Source organism: Camelus ferus, chromosome 1 (genome assembly GCF_009834535.1).
Source record: "Camelus ferus isolate YT-003-E chromosome 1, BCGSAC_Cfer_1.0, whole genome shotgun sequence".
Classification (NCBI taxonomy): Eukaryota; Metazoa; Chordata; class Mammalia; order Artiodactyla; family Camelidae; genus Camelus; species Camelus ferus.
The window spans coordinates 110,477,083-110,490,081 of NC_045696.1; the positions used below are offsets into that span (position 1 = coordinate 110,477,083).

The 12,999-nt window shown below is 35.3% G+C and overlaps 1 protein-coding gene across 3 annotated transcripts in view; it reads left to right on the forward strand.

Moving 5' to 3' along the window:
* Positions 1–10,367, forward strand: part of NPHP3 (nephrocystin 3) — a 32,479-nt gene extending 22,112 nt beyond the window's left edge. For 2 of the 3 annotated variants that reach the window (XM_032488240.1, XM_032488245.1), the window contains exons 18-27: positions 818–912; positions 1,441–1,563; positions 2,812–3,001; positions 3,164–3,405; positions 4,409–4,484; positions 5,545–5,672; positions 6,555–6,795; positions 7,826–7,951; positions 8,548–8,663; positions 9,238–10,367. In XM_032488240.1, the coding sequence (XP_032344131.1) occupies positions 818–912; positions 1,441–1,563; positions 2,812–3,001; positions 3,164–3,405; positions 4,409–4,484; positions 5,545–5,672; positions 6,555–6,795; positions 7,826–7,951; positions 8,548–8,663; positions 9,238–9,418 (1,518 nt within the window). In that variant the 3' untranslated portion in view covers positions 9,419–10,367. Of the gene's footprint in view, positions 1–817; positions 913–1,440; positions 1,564–2,811; positions 3,002–3,163; positions 3,406–4,408; positions 4,485–5,544; positions 5,673–6,554; positions 6,796–7,805; positions 7,952–8,547; positions 8,664–9,237 lie in introns of all 3 variants that reach the window. The other variant, XR_004323054.1, reaches the window with a different exon arrangement.
* The last annotated feature ends 2,632 nt before the right edge of the window (positions 10,368–12,999 follow it).

The window sequence follows — 12,999 nt, forward strand, 5'->3', positions numbered from 1 at the left end:
TTTTTGCAGTGATTTTAGGTTAGATATAAAATTTGGCTATAACTTTTGTGATGTTAAGTACCTTTATGAAGTGGCTATTACTTTAAAAGGTAGTTTCTTTGTGAATGAGAAGATATACTCTTTTCAATTTTATTTTTGCATTGAATTATTGGATATTATATATATTTTAAGAGCCTGGGCTCTGGAAGTCACTCTGCCTTAGTTCACAACCCAGCTCTTCACAGGTTAATGTAACCTTGAGCAAGTTCTCTAGGCCTTGGGCCGATGTTTCCTGCTTACCTCAGGGGTTGTGAAGAGAACTGACTGAGGTGGTAGGTAATTATTTGATCTGGTGAGGTCCTACACATGATGTCTAACACACAGTAAATAACAACTAATACATGATAATCATAAATAAAATATGATTCTTGTCACCTGCAATGCCGTGGTTGATTCATATACGTAAACAGGCGTAAATGAAGTCTTCCATTTGAGTATGCTGTGTTACATATGTAAGTGTGAAATGTTCGCAGTTTCACAGGCTTATCTTTCTCCTTTATTGTGTATCGCTTAAATATAATTTACTCTTTATTACTTTTTCAATCCACAGTTCAGATTTTTAATGTATTCACTAAAAGTTCAAATTGAATTATGTTATAAGTTCTTACAGGAACTCTACTGTCAGTTTACCACATAAATATATACTGAATTTTAAAATATTCTAGTGCCATTTCTATTATGTAACTCTAAAATTGAAATAATTGTAAATTTCTTTATACAAATTCATTGTTAGATGACTTACAGAAAATAGACTGATGTTTTTTCTTCTTCTCCATAGGCTTGGGAAACAGTGAGACTAGACTACATGGAAGGTCCTACCAACATTTCTTCATATAGGCAAAATCTCATCAACTATTTCACCATGCAGCTAAGGTATTACAAGTGTTCATGCTGTTCTTCTGTAACTTCTGAAACACACTCTACCTCTGTGTCCTTATTTTTCTTTCTTAGCTTATAACTTAATGTATAAAAATGTAATTATTATAAAAAGATTAAATCCTTTCCCTACTCTGTTAATGTCAAAAGAACAAAAGATGCTGATTTAAACTTAAGTGAAATCAGTGCAAGATCATTTTATTATTTTTATTTTCTTCTAGTTATATGGTTTAAATGGTTTAAAAATATGTATCTGTTTATATCTGAGTGTGTATATTTGGGTCCATTGATAGTTCAATTTTATGAAAATGCCTTTAGAGTTTGGTCAATGGTCCTAATATTACTTTATTTTCATAGATTGGTAACGTTTCTGATTTTTGACCTGATTTTCTCAGTATTAGATTATACGTGGAGTCAGAGATATATCTCAAACATATCTTTCTGCCTTCAACATTTGTCTGCAGCCTCTGAAGCGATCTCATTGTAGGTGAGTATTACTGAACATTGCCCCTTGTCTCCTAACAGTCAGGACCGAGTGACTTGGAGAAGTGCGGATGAACTCCCGTGGCTTTTCCAGCAGCAGGGGAGCAAACAGAAGCTTCACGACTGCCTTCTCAATCTCTTTGTGTCCCAAAACCTCTATAAAAGGTAAGAAACTTATTTGTAGAACACCTTTCCCTAGAAAAACATATTTAAACAGTTGTTCAGTGTAACAAAGAAAAATAGCATTTTTCATTTAAAAATTAGTCCAGTTACATGAGCTATGAAACAGTGTGGGAAATATTTTAGGACAATTTGCAAATTGCTATGAGATCTCCTTTTTACAAGAAGTAAACAAAAATGATAGAGTATTGCTATTTTCATAAAGTCAGAGCTGGAATGCTCTGGAGATAGCTTGGTATCTTAATCTTTCACTAAAGCAGGTTTAAATCCAAACCACCCAGGGAAGCAGTTCATGATGTCTGCCTCTCGGGGCCTTCAAGTGTTTCAGAGTAAAGCCTTCAAACCAGACTCTGGGCTCTACATAGAATCTGACTGGTGTTGAATTTAAAGAAAGGATTAGCCTTTTTCACAAATGTATTTTTATCTCTTCTGGTATACTTGAATTTGTCAGTAGCAGAACCACCTTTTTATTGGCCAAGCTTCTGACCTCTAAGCCCCCTGAGGAGGTTTTTCTGTCTCACCTGGAAATTTAGACACGTCTCATAACATAGCTGCCTGATCTGTTTTGCTCTTTAGTGAACTCTTTCAAATTTCATTGTTGTATCTCATAAATTATTTTTGATCTCCATCCCAATTTTTCATGATCCCTTTGAAATCAGATTCATTCTTTAGTGTACCAGGTCTTGTATCCTGCTTAATATCATCTATAGGTAAGTTTACCTTTATCATTCAATTCCTTGATGAAAAATACAAAGCAGATATTCTGGCAATTTGCCTGTGTTTCATTAGTTTCTTCTGTTCTGATTTCCATCATTTAAAATAATTTTGGGGTGAACTCAGCAGCTGACTGCATGCATATCATGAAATGTCTAAAAAGGATTCTGACAGATTTCTGTCGTGAGTAACCATGATGATATTAATGATAACAGCCAACAGTATGGAGCACTTGCTCTGTGCCATCATCTCCCTATAGTAACACCTGAGGCAGGTGGTGTTGGTGCCCCCCCGTCTGCAGGTGAGGATGGTGAGGTGTAAGGGGTCAGACAGCCTGCTCACGATCTCATAGCTAGGAAGCTGCAGACTCACGGCAGTCACAGTCTGCACACTTTCCTCGCTACCCTGAATCTACCTACTGACAAACTATCAATAGCTTGGTGCGAATCCTGACATTTTCACTCATTAGTGGGTTTTAAAGTTTCTTTCTCATTAAATTCCTATTATTTGTTGAAACAGAGGACACTTTGCTGAGTTGCTGAGTTACTGGCAGTTTGTTGGCAAAGACAAAAGTGCGATGGCAGCAGAATACTTTGATTCACTGAAGCAGTATGAGAAAAACTGTGAAGGCGAGGAGAGTATGATTTGCTTAGCTGATCTTTATGAAACCCTGGGGCGATTTCTCAAGGACCTAGGCCTTCTCAGCCAGGTAACTTTTCAGCAGGACAGCAGAGACAGCCTGCCGGTTTTCATGTTCACTCCTCTCCCCTTCCTAGGATTAACGCAGCTTTCATTTGTTGTGCTAATCCGGTGGCAGCTCTCACAGCATTTCACTCATTTTAATTGATCTTTGACCTTTTCTTCCCCCCAGGCTGTCGTGCCTTTGCAGAGGTCTCTAGAGATTCGAGAAACGGCTTTAGATCCGGATCACCCACGAGTAGCTCACGCCCTCCACCAGCTAGCCAGCGTGTACGTGCAGGGGAAGAAGTTCGGCAACGCGGAACAGCTGTATAAGCAGGCACTGGAGATCGCAGAAAACGCCTATGGTGCGGACCATCCGCATGTTGCGCGCGAACTTGAGGCACTTGCGACTTTGTACCAGAAGCAAAATAAGTAAGATGTAGATGAGTGATTCTCTGTAGTTTTATGACAGGGAGTTACAGTTCCTGACGTACTCCTGTGCGAGGCTTTGTTTTGTGGCTGCCTACTTTTCCTTACCTTATATTTTCCTTATTGTATATTCTTTTGAATCCACCATGTTCAAATATTATTCTTGATCTGGGTCTTCATGGGGTAAACAGAAAATTAGAATTACAAGATTCGTCCCTATATCAAGATGTGCAGAGGACAGAGCATGGACTTTGGAGTCACATAGCTGGGTTTGAAACCAGGCTTCTTCACTGACCAGCTTTGTAACATTGAGTGTGTTACTAACGCAGGGGCAGCAGACCATGCCCACATGTCAAGTCCAGAAGGCCCCCTGTTTTGCACGAAGGGTTGTAGAGGAACACAGCCACATTTTTCCATTTCACATATCGTCCCCGGTTGCTTCCTGGCTTCAACAGTAGTTTTGTAATTGCATGTGGCCCACAAAGCCTAAAATTAGATTTACTGTCTAGCCCTTTACAGAAGAAATTTGTTGGTCCTTAGTATGTTAACCCACTGAATGGTGTATCTTCTCTATCCGAAATCATTTCTTTTGTCCCATCGTAAGTGATACATATTAGAATTTTTCTTTTAGCTTCTAGAAGTATTGCTTCATGTAGATTTTTTATGAATTTCTATTTGACCAAAAATTAGCCTGTGTGGAAGCTTATATAACAAACCAAAGTTTGGGATTTTCATTTAGTTAGGTTGCCCTTTAGATATTCAACAAAATGAGTTTAATCAGTTAAAAACAGTTAAATGTGAGCTACTTGGAGGACTAGATTTGTTTGTTACATTATGTTTTATGAAAGTTTTTGTTAAAAATTGTTAATTCTATATGACTATGACTTCTCAAAATAATGCTGTGTTTAGTAGCCACAACAGGCTTTACACTGGTGCTTTGATTTCACTGAAGTATACTTTGGATGCCTGTTTCTTTCATTTGACTTAGTTTCTTTTTTTTTTAAAGATACGAACAAGCTGAACATTTTAGGAAAAAATCTTTTAAAATTCGTCAGAAAGCTACAAGGAGAAAAGGCAACTTGGTAATGAGAGATTTCTTTTGTATTATGTTTGAACCAAAAAGGAAAAGAACATCTCTGAATATCATAATATAGATGCACAGACCTCACTTCACATATTTAAGAACTTCAGATTTTAAAGTGGCTTCTAGGGAAGTAACGTTTTCTTATTTATTTATAATACATGTTTAAATATCAGTATCACTGAGAAATACAAATTAGTAGACTTTTAAAAAGTGGAACTATAAAGATTTTTGAAAGATGGACTATAAAGCTGCTTTAATTCTTTTTTTTAAAGAGTTGAGAAAGAGAATAAAAGACATTTAGTAAACCTTTTATGTTAGATTCAATGCAAAGAAATTTTTACCCTTAAGCACAAAAAAAAATTCATTTCTCTAAGGTACTGATAAAATCTAAATATAGCATATTTTAACTTAAAACGCAATGTGCAATTTTTTATTGAAATATATTTGACATATAACATTGTGTAAATTTAAGGTATACAACATGTTTATTTGATGCCTTTCTATATTGTAGTATGATTATTACCACAGCATTGGCTAACACCTCTGTCAGGTCACATAATTATCACTTCTTTTTTGTGGTGGGGATAATTCAGATCTAGTCTCTTAGCAAGACTGATGATCCTAATACAGTATTATTGTCTGTATTTACTACGCTGTACATTCCATCTTCAGGGCTTATTTTTCTACAGGTTGCAAGTGCTATGTGCAATTCTAAGTACTCGATATTTAAATGTTTGCTAATGGGGTTAATGAATATATGCAAGTTAATTCTGTTTCCTGATCTTTTTCAAGCACTTTGGGATTCAGTTTATTTTGCTAAAAGATCTTATAATCATTTTCACAAAATAGTTTTGAATGAATTTGAGAATGAGCTGCTACATGGAAGTGTATGTATTTTCTATAACTGTTAGACTAAATCGGTGTGATACGTTAAGTAGTTGTAATCTACTTTAAAGGGAACAAAAGGAGGAAGGATTTTTTTAGAACCCTAGTATTGCTTCAGAATCAGAGATTGCAGTTACTTAGTGATTGTTGTGAATTTCTTGCGTTTGCTGCAGTATGGATTTGCCCTTTTACGTAGACGGGCCTTACAGTTAGAAGAGCTCACGCTGGGTAAGGACACACCTGACAACGCCCGGACCCTCAATGAACTGGGTGTGCTCTACTATCTTCAGAACAACCTGGAGTGAGTACCGTGGTGTTAATGATGAAAACAGGTATCCATTTTTGTCTCTTAGAGGCAAAGCTGTTTTACATTTCTGTCAAATCAAGCTAGAAAAATTGATAGAAACCATGCCAGAATTCATGTATGATTGTTACAAACATGGCCACAAGACAGTGACATTTTCTCTACTGTTTCCTTTCACGTTTTCCTTAGTAACTAAAACGTTATCCTGTAGCTTCTCTCAGATATTTTATATGTTTATGAAAAGTGAGTTTGTGTAGATGTTGTACATGAGGCCTCACCAAAGAACAAACTTGGGACAAAGGGAGAATAAAGAAAAGAGTGTAGGTGACTGTTAGTTTTTGTCTTCAGTTTATTTGGGCAGAAAGACTCAAAAAGGCGTTAATGTTTATACTTTCTGCGAAAGAAGTGTTTCTGGACTTCTTTGTATGTCAGAAAAATTTAACAAATTTGACACTTTGGGTATCAGAAAAATACAACAAATATTTAGGCCACTTCACAAAAGTTTCTTTCATTAAAAATTATTTAGTACTAACTACAAAGGGAGAAGGAATGAATGCCAAAATCTTTTGAGTCAGGCGTAGTAATTTTTAAGATATAAAAAGTTTGTTTTGGAAACTATTCGTGGGTTTTCCTTTTAGGAGAAGTGAAGTGGAGAATTGAGACAACCATCCAGATACTTTAGGCCCTCACACTATCAGAAAAGCACTTTTAAATTTTTGGAAAAGGGCAGGAAGAGATGAGGGGGAGAGAGAATTTTAAGCCGAATCCTTCATTTTAACTGTCTTAGATATAAGAATAAAAGTGCTTTAGTTCTCCACCTAACTAGGTCTGACTTCTAGAGAATAAATCATTTAAACCATTTGGGGCTTTTGTTCATAGAACAGCTGACCAGTTTCTGAAGCGCTCCTTGGAGATGAGGGAGCGAGTCCTAGGGCCAGATCACCCTGACTGTGCCCAGTCTTTGAATAATCTTGCGGCTCTATGCAATGAAAAGAAACAGTATGATAAAGCAGAAGAACTTTATGAAAGAGCCTTAGACATTCGGAGACGAGCACTAGCCCCTGATCACCCTTCTCTGGCTTATACAGTGAAGCATCTTGCAATCTTGTATAAGAAAATGGTAAGTAATCCTTGGCATACCTACGTGTGTTTTATAACATACCAATTAAGCCATAACTGCTATCAGCAAAATAATTTGTCTTCTGATGGATAGATTATTTCCTATGAGCTTTTAAATCATAATGATTTAATTTTTCAACAAATAGCTGAGTAGAACATTGAAAAATATCATTTCAGATGTAACTAAAGTAAGGTACTGGTTACTTTTTTTAAAATATAGTCCAAATATAAATGCATTCATCAGCATTCTCATTAGAACTTATTTTTCTTGTACATTTGATAAGTTCTAAAATTCAGCCAGTATTAGATTTGATGTTAAGCTACCATACACATAATGAATCACACAATTGTCAGGGCTGAAGGAGGAGTCTTGGTAACTGATTAAATGACCATTTTGATTTCACTCTTTCTTTGCCTACAATTAAATGTAATCATCCTTTACCATAGGATTCTAGCTTGAGTGACATTTGAAGTTTTTATAGCTGTTCTCAAAAAAAAAAAAAAAAGCCAGAGAAGTATGCTTTCATTTAGCACAATTATAGAGTTGTGTCGACTATCTTCAGACTTTGTGGGACCCTTGCTGGTCCTCCTGGCACTGAAGTTCATGTTTTAGTATGAAGGAACCATTGTTGCTATTTCTGCCTAACTTTCAAGTGAAAAAGAAATCCTAGAAAAATTTGGAAGGGATTTGGTGGGGAAGGAGCTTTTATTTTGATGCTATCCCTACGTTATGTATAGTAGCAAACACACTGTAACTGGCATGTTTTCACTTCACCGGAAATAGTATAAGGGGGTCATCCTGAAGGGCCTTCTGAATTATCCAAGAAAATATTTTTATATTTAATGTAGTTTTACTTACTCTATTAGATTTCAGTCATCTAGAAACTTAACCATTAAACTGGGAGGAAATGCTTCTGAATTTTCTCCCTCAAAATTACTTTTTAATACAAAATTGTATTTGTGGAACAAACTCTAATCAGGAAGTATTTATTGCTTTAATATTTTTGTTAGATTTCACTGCTGTTTTTTAGGGGAAACTTGACAAAGCTGTACCTCTGTATGAGCTGGCTGTTGAAATTCGGCAGAAGTCCTTCGGTCCAAAGCACCCTAGTGTAGCTACTGCCTTGGTGAACTTAGCTGTTCTTTATAGCCAGATGGTAAGTTCCCACACTTTCACGCTTTGTACGTGAGTGGCTTTAAGGTATGAAATATAGGTAAATATGTATTAGACATGGCACTGTAAAAATAAAGTAAAATTGAGATTATCTACTAATGCTTCCTTTAGTTCTTGAGAAATTATTGAAGTTACATTTGTAAGACTGTCCCTTTCCTCTTAGTGTAAAACAGTGAGAATTTAGTTCATTGCATAGGCTTCGTTTTTTTAAATCTAGAGGCTCCCTACATCTCTGTGTCTAACATTGTCCTTAAGCTGTGGCATTTGCCTGTGACCGGTGAGAAACAGGTATATCCTCTCTTGGCAAAAAAGAAACAGGTTTGTGCTTATATAATTGGATTAATCTCAGTGGTTACCACACCCGGTCTAAAACTTGGGTTTCTGACTTTCTGTTATATTGCTTCTCCCAATATGATTTTTCATAAATTAATCTGTTTATCCACATCTTGTAGGCAGATATTAACTTTTTTAAAGTGCTTACCCAAGTAGATCAGCTTAGTCTAGAATACATTAATAGTAGTTTCAGACACCCAGTGTGTTTAAATGAGCATTGTTTCCTTTTTTTTTTTTTTTAATGAGAAAAAACACATTGAAGCCTTGCCGTTATATGAAAGAGCATTAAAGATTTATGAGGACAGCCTGGGTCGGATGCATCCTCGAGTTGGAGAAACATTAAAAAACTTAGCTGTGCTTAGGTAAGAATTTTTCACTTTCCTCATATAGCCAAAATCCCTTGTAGAACACCTTTGACTCATCATAGAACACAAAAAATATATATTGCTGATACAGTTTTTCTTGGAGTGGGCAAGATTGCTTTTGGTTGATCCACTTCAAGAGATCCTGAAGTACTATCCAGAAGGGAAGTGAAGGTGGCACAATCTATTTTGTAGAGGAGTGCATCAGGTCAAATAGAGGATGGTTTACGTCTGCAGCTAACTGGCTCTGGTAGTAATCTGGGCAATTTGCTGTCCTCAGAACTGATTTACTATTTATACGTTGACTTCTGTGTTGTGTTTATCTCAGGATGGTAACTTTCCTTAGCAGTTTCACTGCATCTGTTACAGCATGGTCTTAAGGAAGGAGATCATTTAGTGTCTCATGCCCCTTAGCAGCACAGGCAGAAAGGAAAAGAGTTTAGGTATTCTGTTTTACTGGTCTGCCTGAATGAATGCACCAGAAAAAATGAGCAATTATTCACATCGTGTTTTTCTGTAAGGTCATTTAGAATTAAAAGGTTACATTCTCATTTTGAGAATTTTTTTCTCAAAGCTATGAAGAAGGGGATTTTGAAAAAGCTGCTGAACTATACAAAAGGGCGATGGAAATAAAAGAAGCAGAAACATCGCTTTTGGGTGGAAAAGCTCCTTCCCGACACTCATCAAGTGGAGACACATTTAGCTTAAAAACAACTCATTCTCCTAATGTTTTCCTTCATCAAGGACAAAGGTAATAGCAGCAATTACAATTCACTGCAGATGTACATTAGGATGAAATAATTAAGAAACATTTGGAGCATTACTTTAAAATTCATGAAAACTGTTTTTAAGAAAATTTATTTTTACTTTGTGTGATTTAACTGTTAATTGTATGAAATTGTATTGGACTCCACTGAAGTTTGAGTCATGACTGTGTCGGGTTTTAGCTGTTTAAAAGAATTACCCTTCCTATTGTGTGGGATCCCAGGATGGAGATACGTCAGAATGCTCACATGTCTGGCGTGAGGAGTTGATCATGAAGAGCAGACTGGTCTCTGTTCTACAAGAGCTGGCAAAGCCGCTAAGACAGGGAGTTCGAGAACTCTGGTTCTTCTCATCTCTCAAAAGCTACTTTAGCCTCAGCATTCCTCATCTTGCTTTTCCGCAGCAGTCTGACCCAGTTTTCTACCTCAAAAAAAAGTTTCAAGGAATAAAAGGGATGTTTACGAAAAGTATGAATTGTCTTCTGTAAAACGAACTAGTAACAGGAGCCTCTGACTGCTGCTTTTTTTTTTTTTTTTCTACTTTTCCCTTGAGCCCTCTGCCTTCTGGGCTCTCTACATTGTATGTTGTTTTACTGTGTAGAATGTACCTGCATAACCTGGTCATTAATGCAGTAACAGATGATGGCATTCTTTGACCTTTCCCAAAATATGGACAGGACCTTCTTTCTTAAGTGGCCTCAATCTGTCTCAAATATTTATATCTCAAACTTAAATTAGTTGGCCATTTTATACTGAAAATTAAATATTTTTATAGATTTTATAAATTGCCAGCTTAAGATATTGTTTTATACCATTTATGTATTTATATATAATAAAATCTTCAATTTTAATACTTGTAAGATTCCAACATGTATTCATTGTAAAGGTGAAAGATGTAACAACCATACTTGCTGTTTTAAAATAAAAGTGCAATTTCAAATTCTCTTTCCCACCCTCTTTCAAACCCTCTTCCTATAGAAGAGGGTTATATTTACATAATTAAGAAAAGTGTTGAACATTACAAAGAAGACTTGAATGTTGTCAGTACTTGCCGAGTAGTTTATGCAACTTGAGCTTCAGTGACTCTACAGGATTTTGGTTAATGTTACTCAAGGTGGTCAGTGAACCAGGACCATCGGCACCACCTGGGAGCTTATTAAAAATTCATACTCTCGAGCCTTTCCCCAGACCTGCTGGATCAGAATCTGCAGTCTAGCTCCATCCCCAGGTGATTCATAATGCATATAAGTTTGAGAAGCAGCGGTCTAATTCTAAGGCACTAGAGTGGTGACTTAAAAGGAATGAGGTAGGATCTTACAAAATGAGCATCATTCTTCCCCTTTTTGGGAGAAGTTCAAAAGGGAAAAAAAAATAAAATATAACCACAATAAATCTTTCTGGGTTTGCCAGCTGTGAGACACAAAGTAATTACACTCACAGATACACCAGACATTGATTTTAGAATTAATCTTTCAGTTTAAAATTTGATGATTTAGTGGTTTAAGTAATTTAATACATTATAAGTAATATATTAAGTTTAAATGCCTTAAACTTCTTTAGGAAATAATCTAAGATTAATATTCTAGAAGAACCCTGAAAAAGAAAAAACTAGCAAAAGGGTAATGTGCATTTTTTTTCTTTGTTCCTACACAATTTGGACTTGAAAAACATACCAAAAGTGCAAAAAAGACTTACATTGTTCAAAGTGACTTTATGGTAAATTATTAATTATAGTTGAGGGATACTGACTATTTCAAGAGATTTAGGTTTAAATATAATTTTTAAGACTATATTTTGATGTTACTAATTATATTACCAACTCAAATGTCCTCATGTAGAATGCCTACTTAAAAAGATAAAAGTAGTTGAGGCAGACATTTCTTTGTATTTGAGGTTCTCAAATAGGAATACCATGTTCACATTAATATATACCTTTCACAGTGAAAAAGGTGGCTTTCAGGCAACTCAATTATAAACCTGAATTGATAGGCTCCAAGTTATGGTAATTATGATTCATTTTCATTCATTAATACTTTATAGAAAGAGAAATTTTTTTTTAAATGCACTTTGGTGGGGTGGTCAAAGCTTCATTAATATTCTTAAATGTTTATTACCTTTTCATGTTGGCCAGTGTGTTTGTAGGTATTCAGGGAGTATTTTTACATGAAGAAACCCAAAATACACTACTTTTTTTCACTGTATAAAACATCTGAGTAGTACCACAATTAACTTCCCACTAACAATTAAAAGGGATTAAAGTAGAACATGTTTGTTTTACTGTAATTTAGAGCCTTGGTACTAAGGCAATTTGGGGAGTGTGTTTCCACCTTTCACATTAGAAACAATAGTGTTTATAAATCTGGTTAAGCACTATGGGTTTATTTAGTTTTGTAAAATTCAGTGATGATTAATTTCTCACAGTCAGCTGCCTACATATACAAATTTTCAAGGCATGCAAACTGTCAAGAGAGCATTCTAGTTACAAAAGATCCTTGTTACCAGATTTTTTCTGCTAAAATAATCACTTTAATGGAAAATATCAGACCAAAAAATTAGATTAGATTTGGTACAGTATAAGACACTAGTAGGGTGCAGTGCCAATTAAGAACAGAAAAAAAGGTCTTTAGAAAACAGTAAGTTCTAACTATAATACTTTATCAACTATAAACTTTTAAACTTATAAATAAAGCCTTAGCAAATTAGTGTACCAAAAATGAGATTTAGAAAGACTGCATTTTCTTTTTTGAAATTCAAAGCATCTCTAGTAACCAGAAAAGTTACTTTACAGATGAATACACTAAATTTTAAAATAATAGCAAATGACCTACCAAGGCAGCATAAATAAATTTCAGGGCTAGAAAAACTATGCCCATACTTTCCTGACATCACTCTAAAACATAAGAATCACAGTATCCTAAAATCTCAAAACTAATATACTGAACATATTTGCTATTTGGGACTTTCTGAAATCGGTTTTTAGAAACTTATTTTACAAGTGGGAAATGCACTTTCAATTTTTTACTAACATTTTCCCCTAGAGATAGAATTTAAACATTTATATCTTCAAAACAAAAAAATCATCAAAATAGGAGATTAGCATAGTAACAGCCTACAGATAATGGTTACACATGCACGTTTCTTTATTGGTCATTAAATCATTAGGAATTTATTTCAACCAAGGCTCTCTAAGCCTTCATTATTTGTATGTGAACTCCAGACAAAACCAGTTTATCAGTTTATGATTGAGTGGTCATGATCAGGGAAAATGATACTCTTCCCCAAGAAGAAATACATGTCAGTCATTGCAGAGACAATTTAGGCCTCTTTCATTGCCCACTATCCAGGACAAATCCTTGCCAATGTTAAAATATCAAATTTAAATGAAATAAAGTATTCAGGAGGTAGCCCATATGATGGGTATAATTCAGATGATCTTAGCCTAAATTTATCCTTTGCTCCTCAGTAAAGCACACTGACTCAGATATGTGTCCCACCGATGAAATGCTTTTCCTTATTCGGTGCAGAAATATAATTTGTACATCCTGAAAATACCTTTATCTGACTATCCGTGA